The sequence below is a fragment of the Equus asinus genome, chromosome 1, assembly GCF_041296235.1.
Source record: "Equus asinus isolate D_3611 breed Donkey chromosome 1, EquAss-T2T_v2, whole genome shotgun sequence".
Classification (NCBI taxonomy): Eukaryota; Metazoa; Chordata; class Mammalia; order Perissodactyla; family Equidae; genus Equus; species Equus asinus.
This window is the reverse complement of record NC_091790.1, coordinates 177,288,085-177,310,930: the sequence shown is the minus strand read 5'-3', so window position 1 is coordinate 177,310,930 and position 22,846 is coordinate 177,288,085. Positions and strand designations below refer to the sequence as shown.

At 35.6% G+C, this 22,846-nt stretch overlaps 1 protein-coding gene across 1 annotated transcript in view; it reads left to right on the top strand.

Annotated features, from left to right (window-relative positions):
• Window positions 1-22,191, top strand: part of FAM3C (FAM3 metabolism regulating signaling molecule C) — a 48,741-nt gene extending 26,550 nt beyond the window's left edge. The window contains exons 5-10 of the mRNA XM_014839088.3: window positions 294-417; window positions 7,228-7,286; window positions 8,658-8,708; window positions 10,642-10,726; window positions 19,164-19,290; window positions 19,890-22,191. Coding sequence (XP_014694574.1) covers window positions 294-417; window positions 7,228-7,286; window positions 8,658-8,708; window positions 10,642-10,726; window positions 19,164-19,290; window positions 19,890-19,979 — 536 coding nt within the window. The 3' untranslated portion in view covers window positions 19,980-22,191. The remainder of the gene's footprint in view (window positions 1-293; window positions 418-7,227; window positions 7,287-8,657; window positions 8,709-10,641; window positions 10,727-19,163; window positions 19,291-19,889) is intronic.
• Window positions 22,192-22,846: the final 655 nt, after the last annotated feature.

Sequence of the window (22,846 nt, the reverse complement as noted above, 5' to 3'; positions counted from 1 at the left end):
GGTCCTGGAGGTAACTGTTGGTGTGCATATATGGACTAGAAATGCAAAGTAGCAATTCAAAGCCTACCCCCATCCTGAATTTTAAAAACAAACTAAAAAATAACTAGATAAGGTATATTTACCCTCATCAAGATCATATTACCTCAGAAAAAAAAATCCTAGCATGTATTTTAAGACATATGTATCTTGATGTTTTACATAATGCCCTTTGTGGTTTGAGATATGAAACAAACTGATTGTAGAGTCCATTAATATTGTTTTTTTAAAAAATATATATCTTTTCTCCCCCAAAGCTACTAAACCTCCCAGATATAAATGTGGGATCTCAAAAGCCTGCCCTGAGAAGCATTTTGCTTTTAAAATGGCAAGTGGCGCAGCCAATGTGGTGGGACCCAAAATCTGCCTGGAAGACAATATGTAAGTATTTATTGATGTGGAAGTGTAAGGTGTACTATTAAATTATAGCAAATTGAACCTGAGTTTAATAGATCTTTTGAAACTGTGTTGGGTATGCTTTTACTAAAGAAAAGAGATTTTAATTTTCCTTGAGCCATTTTTTCCCTACACATTTGAATCTTAAAAAGGTCTTGAATTTCATATTAAAGAGTAATATAAGAATACAGCGTCTATCTAGCTTTGTGTAGAGATGAGGAATTTCCCCTTGAGTTCTCTAGCTCTGTGCTGTCCCATATGGTAGCCATAGAAACATTTGGCTATTTACTTTTGATCCTTAAATCATAGGGGAAAAGTCAATTCATTGAAATTAGTTAAAATTAAAATAGTTCAGTTCCTCAGTCACACTAGCTGCATTTCAAGTGCTCCGTAGCCACATATGGCTGTGCCTACCGAACTGAACAGCACAGAAAGAGAGCGTGCCCATCACTGCAAAAAGTCCTGTTGGACAGCCCTGCCCTAGATAATGAACACTATCTTACAAACCAGCATGTTTCGTTTTAAATATTTGAATGCTGCTTGCTGAAGTGTGAAATAATCCAGTAATAACCTCAAGTCTTGTGGCCCAGAACAGCTTGCCACTAAGCTGAGTGTTTTCCTATATTGAGACGCTCTACAAAATACAGTTTTTAGGTTTTGCAGTCTCCTACCTCATTATCGACTGTCACTTGTCACTTGAAATTCCTGCCTCTGAAGTCAAATACCTTATTTTTATTTGGTTGCTTTTAATCTGCGTTTGCCTAGAAAATAAGATCTATGAGCTTATTTAAACTTCATGTAAAATAACAAATATGCCATCAATTATGTAGAATAAAGAGCGAGGTAGTTTTACGGATAGGAGAACTAGGCAGTTTCTCCCTGCATTTTGTGTGTCTTTTCTGTTTAATATAGAAGTTCTTAAATTCTTATCGTAGCCCCATTTCAGTTAACTATGGGCAGTTATTTAGCTTCTTAGAATAACACTTTTCTTATAAAATTAAGGGCTTGAACTAAGTGCTCTTTAAGGTCCCTACTCATTTCCTTTCTTTTCCCTCATGTGAATGATAACCTATTGTTAATTGTTGCCTTCTGATTTCTCAAAATGGTCCTGTTTTACTGAATTATGTAACAAAGCACTTGGATTTTGGAAGTTTGTGGATTTTATGTTAAATGATACCCTTCCCATTAACTTAGAATGTTCCTATTCCCCTTTTTCACCTTGTTTGGCTAAAGAGGCCCAAAGTTTGATTCTAAGTGATGGGAGGAAAGTTCTCTTAGAATGCCCAGCCCATGGTAGATTGTCCTGAGACCTCCTCTGCCCTCTTGAAGCTTGGATGTTTTAAAACGAAGAAGAGATCAAACTCTTTACTAGCAGGTTTTCTGTTCACAGATTATATAGGTCAAAAAAAAAGAGAAGAGTATGTAGCCAGTGGAGTCTGGTAAAATAAGTACAGGGCTTGGAGACAGAGAATTTGGTTCTTGGATGGGGGAGTGTCATATAGAATTTGTGTTTCATTCTTTTTAACTATAAAATTGAGGCAGACCACCCATCCATCCTAATTTCAGGAATCATCCTGCCATTCCCAAGAGAGATTAAATAATTGATGGGATTTCATAGCTAGGTCTCAGGTCATGAAATCTAATCTCCAAAGAAGGGCTGAATACTTGGCCAGGAGATCTCCAGTGGAGAAACTGCTGGCACCAATTCACAGTCTAGTATGTTTTCCAGTACATTCTATTTCTGTATTGAAAGTTTTTCCAACAAAAATTTTAAAGTACATGTCTGAATCTTCCTAGCATCATTCATTCACTCATTCAAGTATTTATTAAACATAGTTCCTGTTGTCATGGAACTTACAGTCTAATATGGGAGACAGATATTTAAGAAGTAAATGCAAATAAATAATTGCAAATTGTGGCACAAGCTGTGCAGAGCAGCAGGATCTCATGAATACTGATGGACGTGAGTGAGATGAGGTTGAGGGGTCCAGTTTTAGATCAAGTGGGTCAAGGAATAATTTCTCTAAGACAATGAGGTTTAGCTTGAAAATTAAAGGAGAAAAAGAAGACAGCAGGTGAGGAGTAGGGGAAGAACATTCTAGATAGAAGGAAAAGCATGCTCAAAGGCCCTAAGATGGGCAAGAGCTGGAGATAAGTGAATAAGGGCCAGGCCAGTGGAAACTTATGGGCCATGCAGGTAAAGAGATGAGATCTTTTTTCTGAGTGTGTTGAGAAGTTGTTGAAGGTTTTCAAACTCTGGACTGTCATAATTTCATTTACATTGAAAAAAATTTTCTGACTGCTGTGTAAAAATGATTAGAGAAGTATAGAGAGAAATTGGGAAGCCATTGCCAATTGCTGCCACAGCTCTTTAACACTGCCTCCCCATTGGTAACAGACTTTTTTTGCATGTGCACCCAGTAAAACATTATAAGTAGATACTAAAAATACATAAGTAGAAATTTTAATATTTTCCTGCATGCCCTCTGAGTACAGACAGACTCATTTTTGAGACTACTAGTCCAGATCAGTGCTTCTCAGTGGGGGCAATTTTGCTCCCCATAGGACATTTGTCAAGGTCTGGAGACATTTTGGGATGTCATAGCTGTGGAGGTGCTACTCATAGATGTTTAAGGGTTGCTCTTAAACATCCGACAGTACACAGGACAGCCCTTCTGCATGAACTATCAGGTCCATGATATCATCATAGACTGAATTTGAGAAACCCCAATACAGACAAAAAATGATGGTTAAGATTAGGCGGGTAGTCGTGGTTTTAAGGACGGGTAGATGCAGTCAAGATGCAGTGTGGAGATTAAGATGGACTTCAACTTCTCATTAGTTAGAAATAGAAAGGGGCTGACCCCATGGCTGAGTGGTTAAGTTCGCACGCTCCGCTTCGGTGGCCCAGGGTTTCGCCGGTTTGGATCCTGGGTGCGGACATGGCACCGCTCATCAAGCCATGCTGAGGTGGTATCCCACATGCCACAGCTAGAAGGACCCACAACTAAAAATATAAAACTATGTACCGGGGGGCTTTGGGGAGAAAAAGGCAAAATAAAATCTTTAAAAAAAAAAAAAAAGAAAGAAATAGAAAATCCTGGATATAAACAGCAGGTTATCACACAATACAGGAATTGTAGCTTCTTTTTCTCTTGTACTAGAGAACCTGTAGAGTTGAATATGTTCAAGATAGAGCTTTTATTTTAGGCATATACTCATTTGATTTCAGTTTATATGAAGTTGTTATTAGGAATAATACTTCACTTTTTGTTATAATCTTTTTTGTGTGTGCTAGGAAGATTGGCCCTGAGCTAACGTCTGTTGCCAGTCTTCCTCTTTTGCCCATCTTCCTCTTTTTTTAAAAAAAAATTTATTTTTTATTTTTCCTTTTTATGTCAAAGCCCCCTGGGACATAGTTGTGTATTTTTAGTTGTGGGTCTTTCTAGTTGTGGCATGTCAGATGCCGCCTCAGCGTGGCTTGATGAGCGGTGCCATGTCTGCACCCAGGATCCGAACTGGAGAAACCCTGGGCCTCCAAAGCAGAGTGCACTAACTTAACCACTCAGCCATGGGGCGGCCCCTAATCTTCCTCTTTTTGCTTGAGGAAGATTGTTGCTGAGCTATCATCTTTGCCAATCTTCCTCTATTTCGTATGTAGGACGCCACCACAGAATGGCTTGATGAGTGGTGTGTAGGGATCCAGACCTGCGAACCCTGGGCTGTCTAAGTGGAGCACACTGAACTTAACCACCACACAACCACGCTGGCCCCTGTTATAATCTTAATTTTTGGTACAGGAATATATTTATAGCAGACTATTTTCAGGGATTTTTTTTTTTAATTTTTACATTGAGGGGCCAGTTGTTATTTTTCACTGTGAGGACCAAAAGGTAAAATCAAGGATATTATATAGGTACTTGTATAATCCTTTAAAATGTAAAAACCATTCCAAGCTCATGAGTAGTAAAAACAAACAGCCAGCTGGCTAAATTTGGTCCATGGGCTGTAGTTTGTTAAGCCCTGCTCTAAACTTATCATTCTAAGACGTAGTAGCTAGAACATATAGTAGGTATTTGAAACAAAACTGTATTCAAAGATGTAGAATCTATTTATAGATAATATAATCATTTTCTTTAGACTTTTACCTGGAGGTGTAGTGTGGATTTCATGTTCATGAAGGATAAAAGAAAATATTTCAACTTGTGGTAGTAAGAGTGACTAACCTTTAAACATTTAAAATCTTCAGTGGATTGTCATTTGCTAGATACAAGTTTCAAGCCCTGATTGAATTCCAGTTTTTAAAAATTGGTCAGCTGCTGCCCTCTTGTGGGAAGCATACCATAGTGCTTCTTTGTTGCCTCTGTTTGCTGTGTGATAGACACAACAGCACACTCTGAAGATGATCTCTCCTTAGAGAAGACACTGTGACACTTAATTATTAATCTAACAGGTTAATCTTAGCTATTGCCTCTTAATATTAATGATGGTTCACTCATCTAATGTATTTCTGAAAGGAGCAGAGCAAATGCATTTTGAAACTTCCCTCCTCTTTTGTACCGCAGATTTGTTTGGTCCTCTTATGGCCCTCCTTTCAAAACTAATCTTGCACACACATAAAAAAAGGTCTATACTTTATTACGTGTAAATTTGGGAGAATGACAAGTGAAATTTTGAAGGCAGATGTGCAACCAGCATGGATAGATAAATAGATGCTACTAAGCTTTTAAAAATCAAATTTTTATGCTTTTCCTTTTTTAATGGACCTTGGAGTAGAGTGTTTTTTTAACTTATTTTGAAATAATCACAGAAATCACAGGCGGTTGCGAAGATAGTACAGAGAGGTCCTGTATACTCTTCACCCAGTTTTCCCATAATTATAGTATAATATCAAAACCAGGAAATTGGCCTTGGTATAATGTATGCATATAGCTCTGTGTCACTTTATCACCTGTGTAGATCCATGTAACCAATATAGCAATTAAGATACAGAATTATTCCATCTCCAGAAAGATCTCTTTCATGCTACCCTGTTATAGTCATCCCCACCATGACTGACCCTGAAAACCACTAATCTGTTATCATTCCCATCATTTTGAGGTTTTAAGAATGTTACATAAACAGAATCAATACCATATGTGAGCATTTGAGATTGGCTTTTTTCACTCAGCATAATGCTCTTGAAATATTGTTGTGTATTAATAATTCACTCCTTTTTTTTAATTACTGAGTAGTGTTCTATGGTATGGACATACCTCAGTTTGTTTATCTATCACCTGTTATCCTCAGCCAGCAGTTTCAGTTGTTTCCGGTTTTGGGCTGTTGCGAACAATCATGTGTAGGTTGTTGTGTAGACGTACATTTTTATTTCTCTGTGATAAAGTGCCCAGTAATTCTGGGTGGTTTAATTTTGTACGAAGCTGCCAAGCATCTTCCAGAGTGACTGCACCATTTTACATCCTCAGCATGTATGAGAGCTCCAGCTTCTGTCTGTGTACTTGCCGGTGGTTGGTATTGTCACCGTGTTTTATTTTAGCTCTTCTCATAGGTGTGTGGTATATCTCAGTTTTCTTTCCTTTGTCCCTAGTGCTGTTGAATATCTTTTGATGTGATTTTTTGCCACTTGTATATCCTCTACAGGGAAATATTCATGTCTCATCCATTTTCCAATTGGATTGTTTGCTTTTTTACTGCTGAGTTTTGAGAATTAGAACTGCACTCATTCATCAGTTGCAACCATAGGTTAGCTATACATATGAGTTCTGTCTGTATGAGTTAAACTAAAATTCTATGAGAATCAATTGGCTATGTGTGGAATTTGCAATAAAGTATTATAGATTTTATTTGTGAAATTGTGTGCTATACATTCTTTATATCAGTAAAATTTATATAATAAGCTTATGTACCTGTATATGTGTGCATAGGTGTATAAATATATGGATATGTGTGTGTGTATTCACACATGCATACTCTTCCCTCTCTCTCAACCTCAAACCAGTTGTTAAACATTGAATAGCACACCAGTGGAAGTATTACTATTACCTTTAATTTTAACAATTAAAGGTACACAAAATTTAAGTTTAATAATTCTGATTGAACAAGCTGAACTGATACCAGGCAAATGTGTTACTGATGCCTTCTATTTCACAGTGTCATTGTCTTTATGTAGTGGTCTGTAAGCTACCAGCAGATGTTGATTACCTCAGGTATGACAATACAAGTGACCATGGTTAGATGCTGTCATTATATGAGTTCTATATTCCTTCTGAGTACAGGGAAATTTTCCACTGATAATCTCTAAGGAAATGTTCACAGTTAGGTGAAACATTTATGAAACATTCATGAAACATTCTTGCTTTCAGATTATAAAAGATTTGGGTAGCATCTCACTTCTGTTTCATGTCACATTGATATTGCAGAAAGTGCAAAAGAGGTTATCAATTGTTGGATCCCTTCAGAATGGTGTAGAATATGTGCATAATGTCCACATATTTTAAAGACTTTCTAAAATGGTATTTCATGGTCTGACGCAGAGCAACAAGAAACAGACTAGTATTTTGCCCTAATACTTGTTAATATCTACTTCTATTTGTGAAGTTTTATTTAAGGACACTGCTTTAAAGTTATTCAATGTTAGACTGTCTTCTCTAACCTCGTAGAGACCTTTTAATCTCCTCTGCAGTACTAAACAATTGTGTGTATATAATATCCCCAACTTCTTTTATTTCTTTATTTCTTTAATGTATGTTTGTGCAATATCTAATTCTAAATTTGTCTTGACTTTTTTTCCTTCAGTTTAATGAGTGGTGTCAAGAATAATGTTGGAAGAGGGATCAATGTTGCCTTGGTAAATGGTAAGAGTAGTTATTTTAGCTTATGGATGTAGTCAGTGAATAGTCATATGCCCCAAAGTAAAACACACTATAATATCAAGGGATCAGGTCAGAAAGTACCACTCTTGACACTGAAGTCCTCCTCCCACTCCTCCCCCCAGCCCCCAGAAAATCAGCTGTAGGTGGAGACTCAATGTCTAAATTGTAGCATGCTTTCTCGGAAGTGTCCAACTGCAATGCGTGGAGAGCCTCCCATGAGATTGTCAGAAAACCACAAATCTGACGTTACATTGATGAATTCTTGCTGCAAATTTTAGAATTCTAATATAATGTGAAGATAGATTGACATGAATGTGGGTGTGTAAAATGACCACGGGTGATGGACTATTGGATGGGATGGGGGAGGAATGAAGGGTAACAATTAATTATAATTTTTCAGTATTGTCCTCATTCTTCTGATAAGTTCATTAGTGTAAATAAGTTCATTGAATCCTGAGTATCTCGAGTGTTCCTGCAAAATCAGATCTGAAAATATGAGCCCAAAAAGTGAGGCCTAACTGCATGCTGATCTTCTCTTTCTGGTACAATAACCCTGTAAAGCTGTACAGGGTAGTTAGAAACCGCAGCCACCTTACCCGGTTCATAGTGTAGGAAAATATTTTTTGTTTCTCTCACAGCAAGAGATAAATTTTTGAGTTTCTTCTTCATTTTCTTAGGTAAAAGGTTCAGTACCTATTTGTTTAATTGATAGCAAAAAAAACAATTTGAAAAGGGGTATAAATGTAAATTTTTTTAAAGGATGGCTCTAATGATAGAAAACAAAAAATCTTTCTGTGAAAGGTTTATGTATTTTGGGGTAATTCTTAAATAAGGGAAGATGGTAACACATAAGGATGATAAATACCTAATGTCGAATTTGAATAGTCTGCAGTCAGTGGTGAACTTCTATTTGCTACTCTTTGGCTTATAAGATAAGTGAAAAAGTCCTCTCCAGAAATTACCCTTCAGAAATATATTTCGGTTGCATACAGTTCAGATTTTGTCTTTTTAAAGATTTTATTTTTCCTTCTTCTCCCCAAAGCCCCCCGGTACATAGTTGTGTATTTTTAGTTGTGGGTCCCTCTAGTTGTGGCATGTGGGATGCTGCCTCATCATGGCTTGACGAGCGGTGCCGTGTTCACGCCCAGGATCAGAACCAGGGAAACCCTGGGCCGCCAAAACAGAGCGCAGGAGCTTAACCGCCCCGCCCCAGGGCCGGCCCCTTAAATCTTTCTTAAAGTAATTCTTTCTCTGCTAATGAATTCACATCAATCATTGGATAAGATCATTTGTCTCATACAGTGTAGAGTATATTTCAGTTGCATAATTTGGTATGAATTCAATCTCTTTCAGGAAAAACAGGAGAAGTAATAGATACCAAATATTTTGACATGTGGGGAGGAGGTAAGTGTGAATAACATGTAACTGTTCCTTTGCTAGCTCTGACTTCTTAATCACCTCAATATAATGTAGCCCATTAGTGAGAGAAAAATGCTACTATTTTTGTGTTAGTTCATTTTGTTTCTCTTACTTTCTTTTCGCTAAAGGCCCACCTATATTTAGGTGATCAGTCATATTATATATACTTTGCTTTTTTATAAAAATTGCAGTGTGTAATTAAGAGCAATAATATCCTAATTGAGATTTTTTTTAAATCTAAAGTTCTATATTCTGCAGGACAACTGTTGAAAGCTTTGGGCTTCTTTAGGTTTCTATCTGAAATTTTAAAAAAATAAGTCATTTGAAGAAGGGCATAACCAATTGAAGCATTTTAACTGGCTGAATTGACTTCTTTACGTATGATTTTTCAGTCTCAAAACTTAATCATAACTGGGATTATTATTGAAGTAGATGAATATTTGAGAGAAGGAATAGAATTTTCTTTCTAGTTCATTGGACTCACAATACGCGGATATCTTCCTAATTTGGAAGTTTGGAGTGGGTAGAAATCAGTCATCAGCATGCAGAGGCAAGGAACTGGCACTTCCAAGAAGAATGTGGCTGAAAGAAAGGAATTTCTTCAAGTTTGAAGGAAGATCAACACTGATTCATCCTTTGGTTTTTCTCTGAGTTGTTGGTTTGGGAAATTTATCAGCATGAGGCTCTCGCCTGCATCTCCCCAACCCCAACCACTTTATATATTTCCTGAGAGCCAACGGCAGTTAGGCTTTCTGAAATTTAAGTTTTCAGACCATTCAGCTTTTCTAGCATTTCTTCAGCTTGTGATGAGATGCCAGTTGTTATTTATTCTTCAGATGAGATTAGGAGAACTTTCCGTATGTGTCAGAACTGTGTAAACTTAAAATGCTACCATCAGTTTTAGATTCTAAAACCATAATCGATCTTACCGAAACTTACCACTTAGAAACAGTCTTACAGCACTGTTGCTGAAATCAGTCGTGTGACCAGAAGCTCTGGTGTTTCATCACAGGTAGATTTATTACTGCGGAAAATACTCCTCAAATTAAGAAATAGTTGCAGTTTACTGCCATCTTTGCATTTAAATGGAAGTGATTTGTTAGTTGCCCCACTGCATTTTTCTCTGAATTGAAAATGCTGTTATAACATGGAATTTAATTAGAGAAAACCTTTGGAATCTTTGCTGTGGAAAGAAACTGAGTAAATTTGAGGTAACCCAGTTTTGAAGTAGTATTGGACTTGGGACTGTAAGGAAACCGGATATTGTGAAGAGTTGAGGATGTGGAATGGTTTGTGTACCTGATCCGCCCTCAGGCATCACCAGTTTGTAGTCACTGTGAAGGGGTTTAGTTTGAAGTCCTTGTGAACCTTGAGACACTGGATGAAGCGAGTAGTGACTAGTTTATAGTGAGTAGGTATGCCCAGAAGATCCCTTAATTCAGTTGTGTTTGTATGTGTGTGTGTATATATATTCATCTAATTTTTTTAGAAACAGATCCTTTTGTGAATTAGATAAAATCTTTATTTCCTCTTTTTAGAAAAGCACCCACGCAAACAAATTTTACAAACACTCAGGGAGTCCATGAGCCTTTCTCCTGCACCCCTGAGTTTCTTACTTTAAATCCTAAGCATGCTTTTATATGACTTTGCTGTGCTTTTTTTCATGTAGCCCTGGAAAATCAGTACCAAAGACACGTAGGATGAATCAGGATTAGGAAATTTTAAGTTGATGGTGGGATCATATTAAGGGACAAACTTAATATTTTTATTTGTTCATAAGATTTATCTCCCTTCTGGTTACCCTACATTATAAATTACTGATTTGCAAACACTTCATATCTTATATTGACTTAGAGATTATCATGATGGTTACTTAGTCATTTAAAAAAAAAATCTTCAACTCTTTCTTTTTCCTCAGATGTGGCCCCATTTATTGAATTTCTTAAGTCTATACAAGATGGAACAATAGTCTTAATGGGAACCTATGATGATGGAGCAACCAAGTATGTAAACTTTAAAATGTGTGCAACTTTTTGGAGCTATAATTTATAATTATAAAAGTAATACATTTTCAGTGAAAAAAGTTGATAAAATAGAGCAGAGTAATCCAACTTCCAGATAAACACTATTAACATTTTTTCTAGTTTGCTTCCTTCTGTCTTTCTATGTATTTACCATGCATATATTGTTGTGAAATGATAATCATATTGTACATGAAGTTTGCCAGATTCTCTTTTATATTCTGTTTTTAACAGAATTAAATTGTTTTCTCTGACATTAATATTCAGTAGCATTTTTCATGGTTTACTAACAGTTGATCATATGGCCTCACTTTTATTTAAAAGTTCTCTATTATTGCCAAGTTTTTTGTATTATAAATAACATTGTGATAAATATCGTTTTGCATAAATTTTTTTGCACCTTTGGTTATATCCTTAGGGTAAATTCCTAGAAGTAGAATTAATTGTAAAAAGGAGAAGTGTGATATATTTTTAATAAAGGTTAATAGGTGGTAGTTTGTAACTTTTTTCTTAAAACTGTGTATGTTAGAAAAATTTGGAAAATATAGAAAAGCACAAAGAAGAAAACAAGTTCCAGTTCATCTCACTATCAAAGATAACCATTGATGATAGTTTAGTTTCCATCTCCAGATTTCTTAATGCACATGTTTTCTTCATTTGAAACATTTGGAGTGGTAGTATTTATAGCACCCTTTTTCATTTATTTATGTGATCAATATTTTCCCATATTATTAAATATTTTTCATAACAAAATTGTTCATGTCTGCCTAGTATAGTTTTTAAACATATGTCATGACTTAGAATTTAATAAAATACGTATGCTGGATTCTTAGGCTATTTCCAATTTTTCATAATTAGGAAAAATCTTTTGAACAATCATCTCTGTTTCCTTAAGACGAATTTTTTTGAAGTAAGATTGTTGAAGAAGTGCACGTTTTTAAAAAAGAATTTTTTTTAAGTTTGTACTGATTTTACGTGTCTCTCAGAAGTTCCATGACACCAATTGTTAATTTTTTAAAAGTTCCCAATACTAAACCTTTTGGAAAGGGATTTTTTGTTAACATACTTTTCTTTGGTTATTGGTGAGGCTGGATTATTTTCACAAATGTTTTTGGCTCTTCTATAGTTGTCTTGTGACTCATTGATTTGTAAGAGCCCTTTATATGTTAACGATATTAACCATTTCTCATGTTACAATATATTATTTTGCTTTTAATTTTGTTAATCTATGGTGCTTTTCGGCTTTTAGAAGTTTAACATAATTCTTATGTAGTCAAGTGTATGGATTTTCCTTTTTAGTTTCTTCTACTTTTATATTTGAGAAGTGTTTTTCCGTCTCTAAATTAAATATTTAGTAGATTTTTCTCTCCTAGTGATTTTACTGTTTTCGTGTATTTTAGAAACTACTTGTAACTTCTCAGTGACTATAAGTCACTGTTCTTATGTGAGGGAAATGCCTGATTTTATATAGATTTGACTGTGTTTCTGGAAGTTCTTTTCTGTTCATCTGTTTATTCCTGCTCTAATAAGATGTTATTTCAATTTTTTAATGACTATTTTTAAAAAAAAATAAGTATACTTAATACATTTCTGGTGGGGCTAAGTCCTCTTTAATAGTCTTCTTCCTCAAACTATGATAGTTTACGCAGGTTACTTTTATCAAGAATAACAAACATCCCTAATAGATTTTTAATTGAAAAGGCTTTAAAACTATAAGTTCCACGCAGGATTATGGCATGTCTTTCTATGTATTAATTTTTTATAGATACATTTAATGTGTAACTACATTATTGCAGAGATGCACTAAAAACATAGTGCCGCTTTGTGAAGGTTTCCAAGCTGAAGTAGTTTCATTGACATTGTGCATTTTAACTGGTTCAGTCAAGAATGTGTTAAATATCATAAATTGAAGGTTGAATAAAACTGACATTCATCCATTGCCATTCAGCTCGATAAAACTAAACAGAATGTAATTAGGTTTTCCTTGTCAAAAAACAAGTAGCTTGCTATTTGCTTTTGCTGAGAGAATAGGATATTACATGTATAATTTGAAGTTTTAAAGTTAAAAAAAAAAAGCCCTACTTTTCTGAATAGATGCGTATGGCCTCTCTTTTTTGTCAGGTTATTTCATTATTATTCCTGATGAGCATCAGACCTGTTCCCCTTCTGTTAATAATAAATTGTAGCCATACCTAAGAACCAAGGTGAGGATGCTGTTTACTCTTCAGCTCCTGTTTATTGATACCCATCAAATGCACCAAAAACAGCCTCAGAAGAGGGTTCAACCTATAAGGCAAAAGGAGAAGTCTAAACTTGGATGTCTTTACACTTGGTTAATGTATGACTCAACTTCTGTGCATTTAAAATGAATTCAGTTGTATGCGTTTTCAGTTTGGGGGACATGAATTTATATTTCAAATACTTCCCTCTCCAAACCCTAGTGAAATAAATTGTAAGCATTGTGTCCTTTATACAGAAATGGACAAACAATCCTTGTGAAAGGCCATCTACGTCTATTCAACATAAGAAAATATAAGCATACCTTTGCCATGTCTGATTGTGGAACATTTTAAACGACCCATCAGTTGTGGTAAACCCAGTCTTATATGGGAAAAGCCATGCTTACTTCTCCTCATGTATTATGGCTTTTCCTTACATAAGGCCCCTGAGCCACTGGATTTTCCTTCGTAAGGAATGGTTTGTCCTCCCACTGATACCCAAGAGAGTTTAGAATACCAATTGGATGTGCCTGCTCTCTCCAAGACAGGGAGTTGATATCCATGTTGATTAGGGAAAGCAGGACTCAATTCTCTATAGTTCTCTGACCTGGTTTCTACTATACATAATGAGCTCCTGGGCTATACTGTGAAATTCAGCAGAATGACTGGGGTTGGCCTCCATCACAGCATTTCCCAAAGTGTGTTCTGGTGGAACTCCAGTCCTTTAAAACTAATGGTCAAGTAAGTTTGGGGATGGCACCTTGTGTTTTGCATCTTTTAGAGATTTACATTGAAAGGCTCTGAAGTTCTGCCCTAAAGAAACCTCTTTACTTTTTTTATCCAAATATTTCTTGATTTTAACTAGGAAGCCCATTTTAAAAACAAAACAGAAAAATATCCTGTATCTAAGAAAACTTAGATTTTGGGGAGTGCAGGTCTCTATAATAATGCCTACTTTCCACCCATCCCCTTCTAAAATAAGTTGTTTTTTGTTTCTTTAATGAAGAATATAGTAGTTTGAATGAGCAAGCCAAATTTTGCTATTGTATTCCTCCTTTTGGGAAGAACTCTCTGTGACATGTTAACTTCGTGGCTAAGAGAAGGGTTTACATGTGGATGTCCTAAAGTAGGGGATCTTAAAGGTCACCTGAACCAGCGTCCCAGCAAGGGTGAGATTGGAACTTCTCTGTGAGTACCACCCCTGAACTGCTCACCTCCTAAGGGTGCCAGTACCCTCATCATTTCTCTATTTGAAACAAAACACAACAAAAAAACCATTCGTAAGTAAATGTTATGTTCTCAGGGTGATCTCCCTCTAAATTCTACCTGATAGTCTAACTTGGGTAAATGTAGCAGCAAAACAATAAATAAGTTCCCCAAATCATTTGACACCTCAAGGACTTCAAACCAATTGGAATTTCTCTTTTCCAGGCTTGATACACATGGGTTTTTTAACTTTTATCATGTGAAGTTTCTAGGTCATTGTACCCTCCTGGCTGCATTTCTTAGACATTCTCTAGTTTATTATCATCTCTCTTTAAATGAGTGCCCCAGATTGAACACAGTGTTCCAGATGTGGTCTGGCCAGTACAGGGTACAATGGAGATGCTAGCTTACCATGTCTTAGAGATTACATTTCTTTGAATATTCATGCAGATTAGTATTGTATTAGTTTTCTTTAAACAGTCACATCCCATTTTTGGCTCATGAATTTTTGGTCAAGTTAAATTCTCAGATCTTTTCATTTGATCTCAGACTTTTTTTTTCAACCACTGCCAAGTCAGGTCTTTCTCCCCATTCAGAACTTGATTTTGTTTAATCTAAATGAAGGACTTTGTATTCATTTATCCTTGTTAAATTTAATTTTGCTGATTTCGGCCTACTTGGTTTTGATCTTGACATTTGTCCTATGAGGTTTCCATGATCCAGGCTTTATCTTCTCTCCAAAGGCCTTCTTAGGTCTAAATCTAAGTCATTGATACAAATGTTTACCAAGGGCAGTGTGCCACCCCGCTAGAGGCCTCCTCCCAGGGATTCATCTGTTAATCAACTGCAGAAACTACTTTTCAGACAGCTGCCAATGTACCCTAATAGGCAGACCGTCCAGCTGCTATTTCATTATTTTATTCATAGAGGCTATATTCTGAGACTATCAGATGCTTGCTTCAAATTCATGAACTATGCTAATTATAGTCCCCTGATCTACTGCCCAAAAACCTCTTCAAAAGCTGAAATAGCTGAGATGATAACTTGGCTTTATTTGTTCCTCCCTCCTTCCCACTACGCCCTCTCTTTCTTTTCTTCATTTTTTTAATGCTCACAAGATCTCCTTTTTGTTATCCATTCTAGAATTTTGCTAGGAATTGGAATTAGTTTTATCAGACCATTGTTTCTAAAATTTTCCTTGTCTTTTTCAAAAGCTGGAATATTTAACTAACTTTTAATGTCTTAGCATCTTCATTTTCCATGATGCTTCTAAAATAACTGACACTGCGTTGAAAACTATATTAACAAGTTCCTTTAGAATTTAAGTGTGTGACATATGTGGGCTGGGAGCTTGAATTTACTTTAAGCACTTATGTAGACATTCCTCAGCTACTGTTCCCTTTTTATGCTGATCAAAGAGTGTTTGCCTCCCTGGAAAAGACAGTCATGGTTTGATCTCGATGTTATATCATTCTTATAAAATAGTGGGTCCCTTCGTTATCTGCACTTAGCAAAAGTTCTTCCTGTGGCCTTTAATATTTTAATGAGTCTTGTCTGCTGAGCACTACAGGTCTTCCTGGTAGTAGTAGTAAATGTTGCATCATTAGTAATAGGATTTGCCTTGTATTTTTGCACACTTCCTTTTTCGAGTTTGAGCCCATCACAGAACACTTCTATAGGAGCACTAATTTAGAAACTATCCTCCTTTTTCCTGGGATTGTAAGCAATTGCATAGTGAAACTTGCTGGGGTTTTTTAAAGTTTGTTTGTTTTTAAAGAGTCATAATCTCTCATAAGAATTTGTAGTCTGAACTTTTTATAATATGGCCTCTTTAAAGTCTAGGTTACATGGTCATCTATGCCTAGCGTTTCTTATTCTTCAAACTCTTGAGGTAACATGGTGATTTTCTTCCAAAGTTCTTAACACTTAACACTTCCACCTCCCCAGTGGTTATTCCCAGAGTTGAGCTCAGAATATCAGTTCTGCTTGTTGCTTTCTGTACTTTCGAGAAAGGGAGCATTGGCTTGGTTTGATGGTGTGACTGTAGGACTATCAGTTGTTTCTCCTTTCCCAGCAGAGATGGAGGCAGGGCTCAGAGACTCCCCATCTCCAGTTCCCACTTCCTCTTTCTTCTCCAGATTGCCTCTGTGCAGCTTTAGAATCTGTTGTAGGAAAACTTGATCTCTGTCTCGTCTACCTTCTGGTTTGTCACAAAATGATTTTCTATTCATTTTAAAGAAAATTCTTAACTAAAATAATTTATTTCATATAAATTTTTAGCATATCAACTGGTTAAGATCATTAGTAAAGATTAAAATATATGTAACAAACTCATGGTACTCCTGTATAGAATAAAAAGCTTATTTCTCCAAAATATATGCTCCCTGTGAATACATTAGTTACACTGGCTTTTAAAGAAATAGGGCATTTTGACACCTACTATATGTTTAATCAATTGCTCAAAATATTGGCTCTGTTGTATGGTTTTAAACTTTTTTGAAACATGAAATTATCTTTTACTTAATTAAATAGAAGATATCAAAAAGGAATAATAAAATCCCCCCAAATTCTACATGGGCAGATCAGAAAACTTTAGAAGTTATTGAGAAAGTTACCTTGTTATAATACTATAGTTAGAGATACGTAGGGACATGTTTCAGAGGTGCCCAAAACCACCCCCAGGTTTGATGATTCCCTAGGAGGACTCACGGGACTCGGCATATAGAACTGCTCACTCATGGCTATGATTTTTTACAGCAAAAGGAAACAAAGCAAAATCAGCAAAAGGGAGAATGCACAAATTTTGGAGGGACCCAGGCCCAAGTTTCCAAGAGTCCTCTCCCAAGTGGAGTCACAAAGGACATACTTAAGTCCTCCAGCAACAAATTGTGATAGTGCTGTGAAATGCTATCTACTAGGGAAACTTATTAAAGACAGTGCCCAGGGTTTTTACTGGGAGCTGGTCATGTAGGTCCCCTCTGCCTAACACATCCCCAAATTCCAGAGGCCCAGATGGAAAGTAGGTGTTCAGCATCAGCTGCATTGTTTGTATAGTTTAGGCACAGTGAACCATTCTGATCAGTTCTAAGAACTGAAAACAGGGTTCAGGCAATAGTTTCAGAGAGTGTCCCCCTAATATAAAAGTTGCTTATCAAGTGAACAAATGAGTGAATTAGTGAAAGCTAAGTCATGTGAGGATGGGCACAGGAAACACAGACCTCCCTGGGGAGAAAGCCCCAAGGAAGTACACGTGAATCTCTGGAAGGTCTCAGTCTTCACTGGCTCTTTTGTGTGGCCATTTCATTTATTCTTATTTCACTTGGTTTAAAGGCATCCCTCTATATAGATTTGAGTCTGAAAGGCTAAATATTCCAGGGCACAGCTGATGTTCTCCCTGATTCTAGTGAACATCCCCCGGGAGGTTAGCAGTGGCCAGGCCGTGGTCACATCAGCTCCATTGCCCCGTGGATGGGGTTTGCGTAAATTGTGAAAGCTTAATGATGTATGTAGTTCTTCCCTGTTTTATAAAGTTGTTTTTTTTAAAACATAAACTAACCTATTTATCTTCAAGTTAGTTAAATGAGAACTGTTGTACTTAGTGTTTCATTACTACATTAAAGGAGCTGACGTCAGCTTGGGATGTTTCAAAGAACACCGTGGGATAAATAGGTACCTTCCTCTCTGATCATGCTGTTTGCAGTTAATGATCCTCCAGCCATTTGCAAATATAAATCTTCCCTTTGCCTCAGATTTTAGCAGAACAAGCCTCTCTAATTGATCCATAAGTGCCATCTTTTTTTTTTATTGAGTTAATGATAGGTTACAATCTTGTGAAATTTCAGTTGTACATTAATGTTTGTCATTCGTGTTGTAGGTGCACCACTTCACCCTTCGCGCCCACCCCCCACCCCACCTTTCCCCTGGTATCCACTAAACTGTTCTTAGTCCATAATTTTAAATTCTTCATATAAGTGGAGTCATACACAGATTATCCTTCTCTCGCTGGCTTATTTCACTTAACATAATTCCCTCAAGGTCCATCCATGTTATCGCAAATGGAATGATTTTGTTCTGTTTTACAGCTGAGTAGTATTCCATTATATATATGTACCACATCTTCTTTATCCATTCGTCTGTTGCTGGGCACATAAGTGCCATCTTTTGAGTGATATATAGCACTTACTGCCAAATACCTGCACAGATGGCCCTTAATTATCATTTTCTTTTTTTTTTTTAACTCTACAGCTAGCATGTTTCTACTGAATTGCTTCTCCCTTTTGAGACAGAAGGGAGACTGAGAGTCACTCAGCATTGGGTAATAACCTACACAAAGTTCTTTAACGGCGTCTTTCAGTTAGCTGTTTCCCTAGCAGTTGATTTTTGTCACTGCCCTTCCTCCTGCTGGCAGGTACTTAGCTGCTGTGTGGTTAATATTTCCTTTTTATTAGATAACCACTTGGCAGTTATCACTCAAGTACAATTTATATCCCTATTCTCAAACTTCATTTTCTTTTAAATAATAGTATTAGAAACATCCTGATTTCTATTAGCATTTACCTTTATCCTCTTCGAATGTAATTTAAAGAGGGTTTAGTGGAGATTCAAAGAGATTTTTAATTTTCCAAAGATATTGATTGCTTAAGACCTTGGATTAACCTGGATAAACATCTACTAACTACAGTGTCCTTATTTGTTTGATGAATGTAGATGAAAGTGAATTATTGTTGTGAAATAAAGGCATCTAAAAGGTACTTCTTAATAGGATAAACTTAAAATCAATTGCTGTATTTCATGTCATTTGTCTCTAAAGAATTCAAATGGTAGGAATGTTACTCTGAAAAAGTTTCTTTATTCTTTTTCTAATGTTCTCTTAATTTACACTGGCAATTTTCTCATTGTATCTCATGTGTTAAATATCCTAGGTGAGTCAGTATTACTTAGCTAAAATACTGGGCACTACATTTACTGTATTATTCTTTCTCTCCTCCTTTAAGACTCAATGATGAGGCACGGCGGCTCATTGCTGACTTGGGGAGTACGTCTATTACTACTCTTGGTTTTCGAGACAATTGGGTCTTCTGTGGTGGTAAAGGCATTAAGACCAAAAGCCCTTTTGAACAGGTTAGTGTCTTAGACTTTCATAATTAATAGACGAAAGAAAATTGTATGAAACCATATGGTACACATTCCTATCTGAGTTATTTGAAGCTTAGATAAAGCAGACTTTAAATATGTTCATATATTTTTCGTAATTCTCAGTAATCAATCACTTATTTGAAATAACCATGGCGCTGTTTTAATTTTAAGACTTAAAAATAGTCAAATTCTGCATGGAAATTTGTTTCCTACATGACAGTGCATTGGCATATGATTATCTTTAGCCTTTTAGGAAGCATTGGTTAATAAAGATTTTAATTGATCTTTTCATATTGTAATCAAGTTTGGAAATACTTTAGAAGCTAGAAGATAAACTTTACTTTTTGAGTAACAAATGATCCTTTAAAAAATACGTGAGGTGTTTTGTTCTTTCAGCTGTTATTTGAAGCTCTGTCACTACATGCCAGGCCCCAAGGGTTGCTTTTTTAATGTCTTGAACAATAACTTATATGAACTCATTGTTGACGTGAGTGTTGCTGAAATGAATGTACTAAAGTATGTTACTGCAGATAAGCAGTTCACAAAGGTTTTTAAAACTGTATACTATTATTGTGTTCTAACAGTACATAAAGAATAATAAGGACACAAACAAATATGAAGGATGGCCTGAAGTTGTAGAAATGGAAGGATGCATCCCCCAGAAGCAAGACTAATGTGGAGAAAATTGAAGGAAGAGCACTTTCACTGTTCATGCGAGAGAGAGAAGAGAGGAACTATGTGTAAATATTTTAAGAGCATGCAGCCATCTTGGTGTGTGCATGAGCATTATCCCTTTTGATATCAGGATTATTTATTGCTAACGTAAATAGATATCTTTGTAAATAGACATCATAATGAGCAAATCACTGAACCATTTCTAAGCACATTTCCCTATTAGTACAGTGTTTAGAATGCTATGATAATGACATCTTTTAATTCTAAAAGCATACCCAATGGATAACTGAACAGATTGTGAAAAATATATTGATATATATACTGGTTGCTGTGAAAATGTATCATGGAATAATATGGATTTTAGGGAGGAGAGACTTTGTTTTCTTTCTATATATATTGCCTTTTGGTGATAGTATCTTTCAAATTAAGAAGCTATTTGGCTAGTTGTGTGTGTAACGTTACTTTACAGTCTGACTCTCCTCATGTTCCTCCTTTTTTGGTCTTCTTCTTCCCTTTCCAAGAAACGTAGAAATAAAATGATATGAAAACTTAGCTATGTGAAAAGCACAACAACATTCTTTTCTTTAATAAACAGAGTAAAAGCTAAGTATATAAATGTAGATGGCATTCAGGACTGTAGCTTGCTAGATTTTGTGTTAGCAATGTGAATAACTTGATTTTGTATAAGCTATTTAGAGTGAGGCAGGAGGTGGCAACTCCACAGAACTGAGGAACCAGGCCAAGTCCCTTCCCTAACCTAACGAGTCATTCAGGATGGCCGTGTCAGTATATTTAGAGCAATATTGGCATATATTTTCCTTATTTAATTGTTATCAGCATTTACAAAGTGGTTTGGAAAGAGGCATGCTTTAATATCACAATAATTTTGATTTGTAAACCAAGAAATTAATTCTGTATTTACTTCATCTAACTTCATAATAGCAATTTTTGCCTGAAAATGTAGCGACATATTTAGAAAAGTCCTAATTACTGAGTGGACTGCTAACATTTTAAAAATAACTTTATTTGATGCAAAGTGACTTTATACCCAATTCTACATAAAAATATAAGAGATCTAACTTTTTTGTTATCTTCAGATGTTCGCTAAATGACTCAAGTTTTTAAAAACTTTTTTGGGACATTCAGTACCTATTGTGTATGAAGTGTCTTAAACTGCGACATAAACAAATTTAACGATCAAACTGCCGTTTACAATAAAGGCAGCACTTATATAACTAAAAGCAGTGTTTTTTATTTTGCTGTAAACCAAGTTGGAAGCCATTCAGCTATTTCTTAAATATTAATGAGCTTTGAGGTACTGTTTCTTCCCTCAAACTGAATGTAATTTATGAATAGATGCACCTTACAGGTTTAAACAATTTTCGTAAACTTTTCAGATTTTTGGTGCTTATATAATAAATCACATTCAGCATGTATTTTTTTGACATTTAAAATACTTTCCTCAATTCTGTAAATTAAAAAGAATAGCTATTTTACGATTCTAGCGATTGTGAAATAAATGTTGCATTTTTTAAAAAACAATAAATACTCTTGGTTTTGCATTGTGATTTTTTTTTGTATTATCTAACAAAGTAATATACCTACAGAACTTCACAGTAGCATTTTGTAAAGAATTTATTGTACTGCTTAACATGCAAATTTAAGTCATTTCTGTGGTTAAACACACTAGTATCCTGAGGATATATCTTAACATGTATAGAATTTAAGTGTCTAGATGGCAGGACATCCCTTTCAAAGTAAAGAAGGAAAAATGATAGCTTTGTAAAGGTGTATAGATATCCAAAGAAGGGAGGAAGGTTGGTCTACTTTGCTTTTGTTTCAGTTCGATCTTGTCGAGATTGTGCCGCCTTCACTTTGGAAGCAATAATTTTACTACATTTCATTTTCAGATATCTTTTAAAAGTCAGCATTATAAATGAAACAATGCTCATTTAATGTTGTTAAGAATTTTCTTGATTAAAATCAAATTTGGCATTGACACATGGGTAGTTTAATGGTGTTTAAGGATTTATGGATGCCTATTTTTTATTTGTAATCATAGATGCTTTCCCAGGACAAGTGTATTATGATATGCCTGTTAAAATTAAGCAAAGACAGTAGGAAAATAAGTGATATTTGGGAAATGAAGGAAAAATTGAGCCAGTCTTTATATTCCTGACTTTAATTTGATTAAAGTAAAATTTATCATGATCTTTCTATATTTCATTGTATTTGTTTTGAAATGAATCAGCTAATAGTTTATAATTTTATGCCAGATGAAGCTCATGTATTTAGCCTATATTGCTCTTTATACTTTAAAAGTTTATACGAATTGTAAATGATTTGACCCCCCCAAGAAAGACCATAGTTTCATTCCGTTTGGTTGACACTCTCCATTTTTAAATGAAAGAATGAGAAATGTGCACTGTGTTCAGTTATTAGAACAGTTAAAAGTGGAAATGCACTTAGATACTTGTTAAAATCAATATGAAGGAGAAAAATTACTTGTGTTGATCAGGGAAAAGATTTGCCACTTAACCTCTTCAATTAGGCCTTGGACAGCAATAAGTACATGTAAATTAAGAATTGTAGAATAAAGTACCTAAGATTTTACCTTTTCTAAAGCGTTCCTCAGAAGAATTCTTTTGCTGTCTCTTCCTGGGATGGTTTTTCTGTCGTCTACCTGGTTTTTGATTGTCACGTGCCAATGGCTGGTTAATCTCCATTCCCCTCAAAGCTCCCTCAGTTTAACTAGGCCTTGTCCTTTCCTATTGATTGTCTCTCCTCTCCCCCATCTGCTCTCTTGAGGTTCCGGTCAAATTAAGAGTTAGAGAGAGTGGAAAGCAGACAGGCCTGGCTTAGCAGT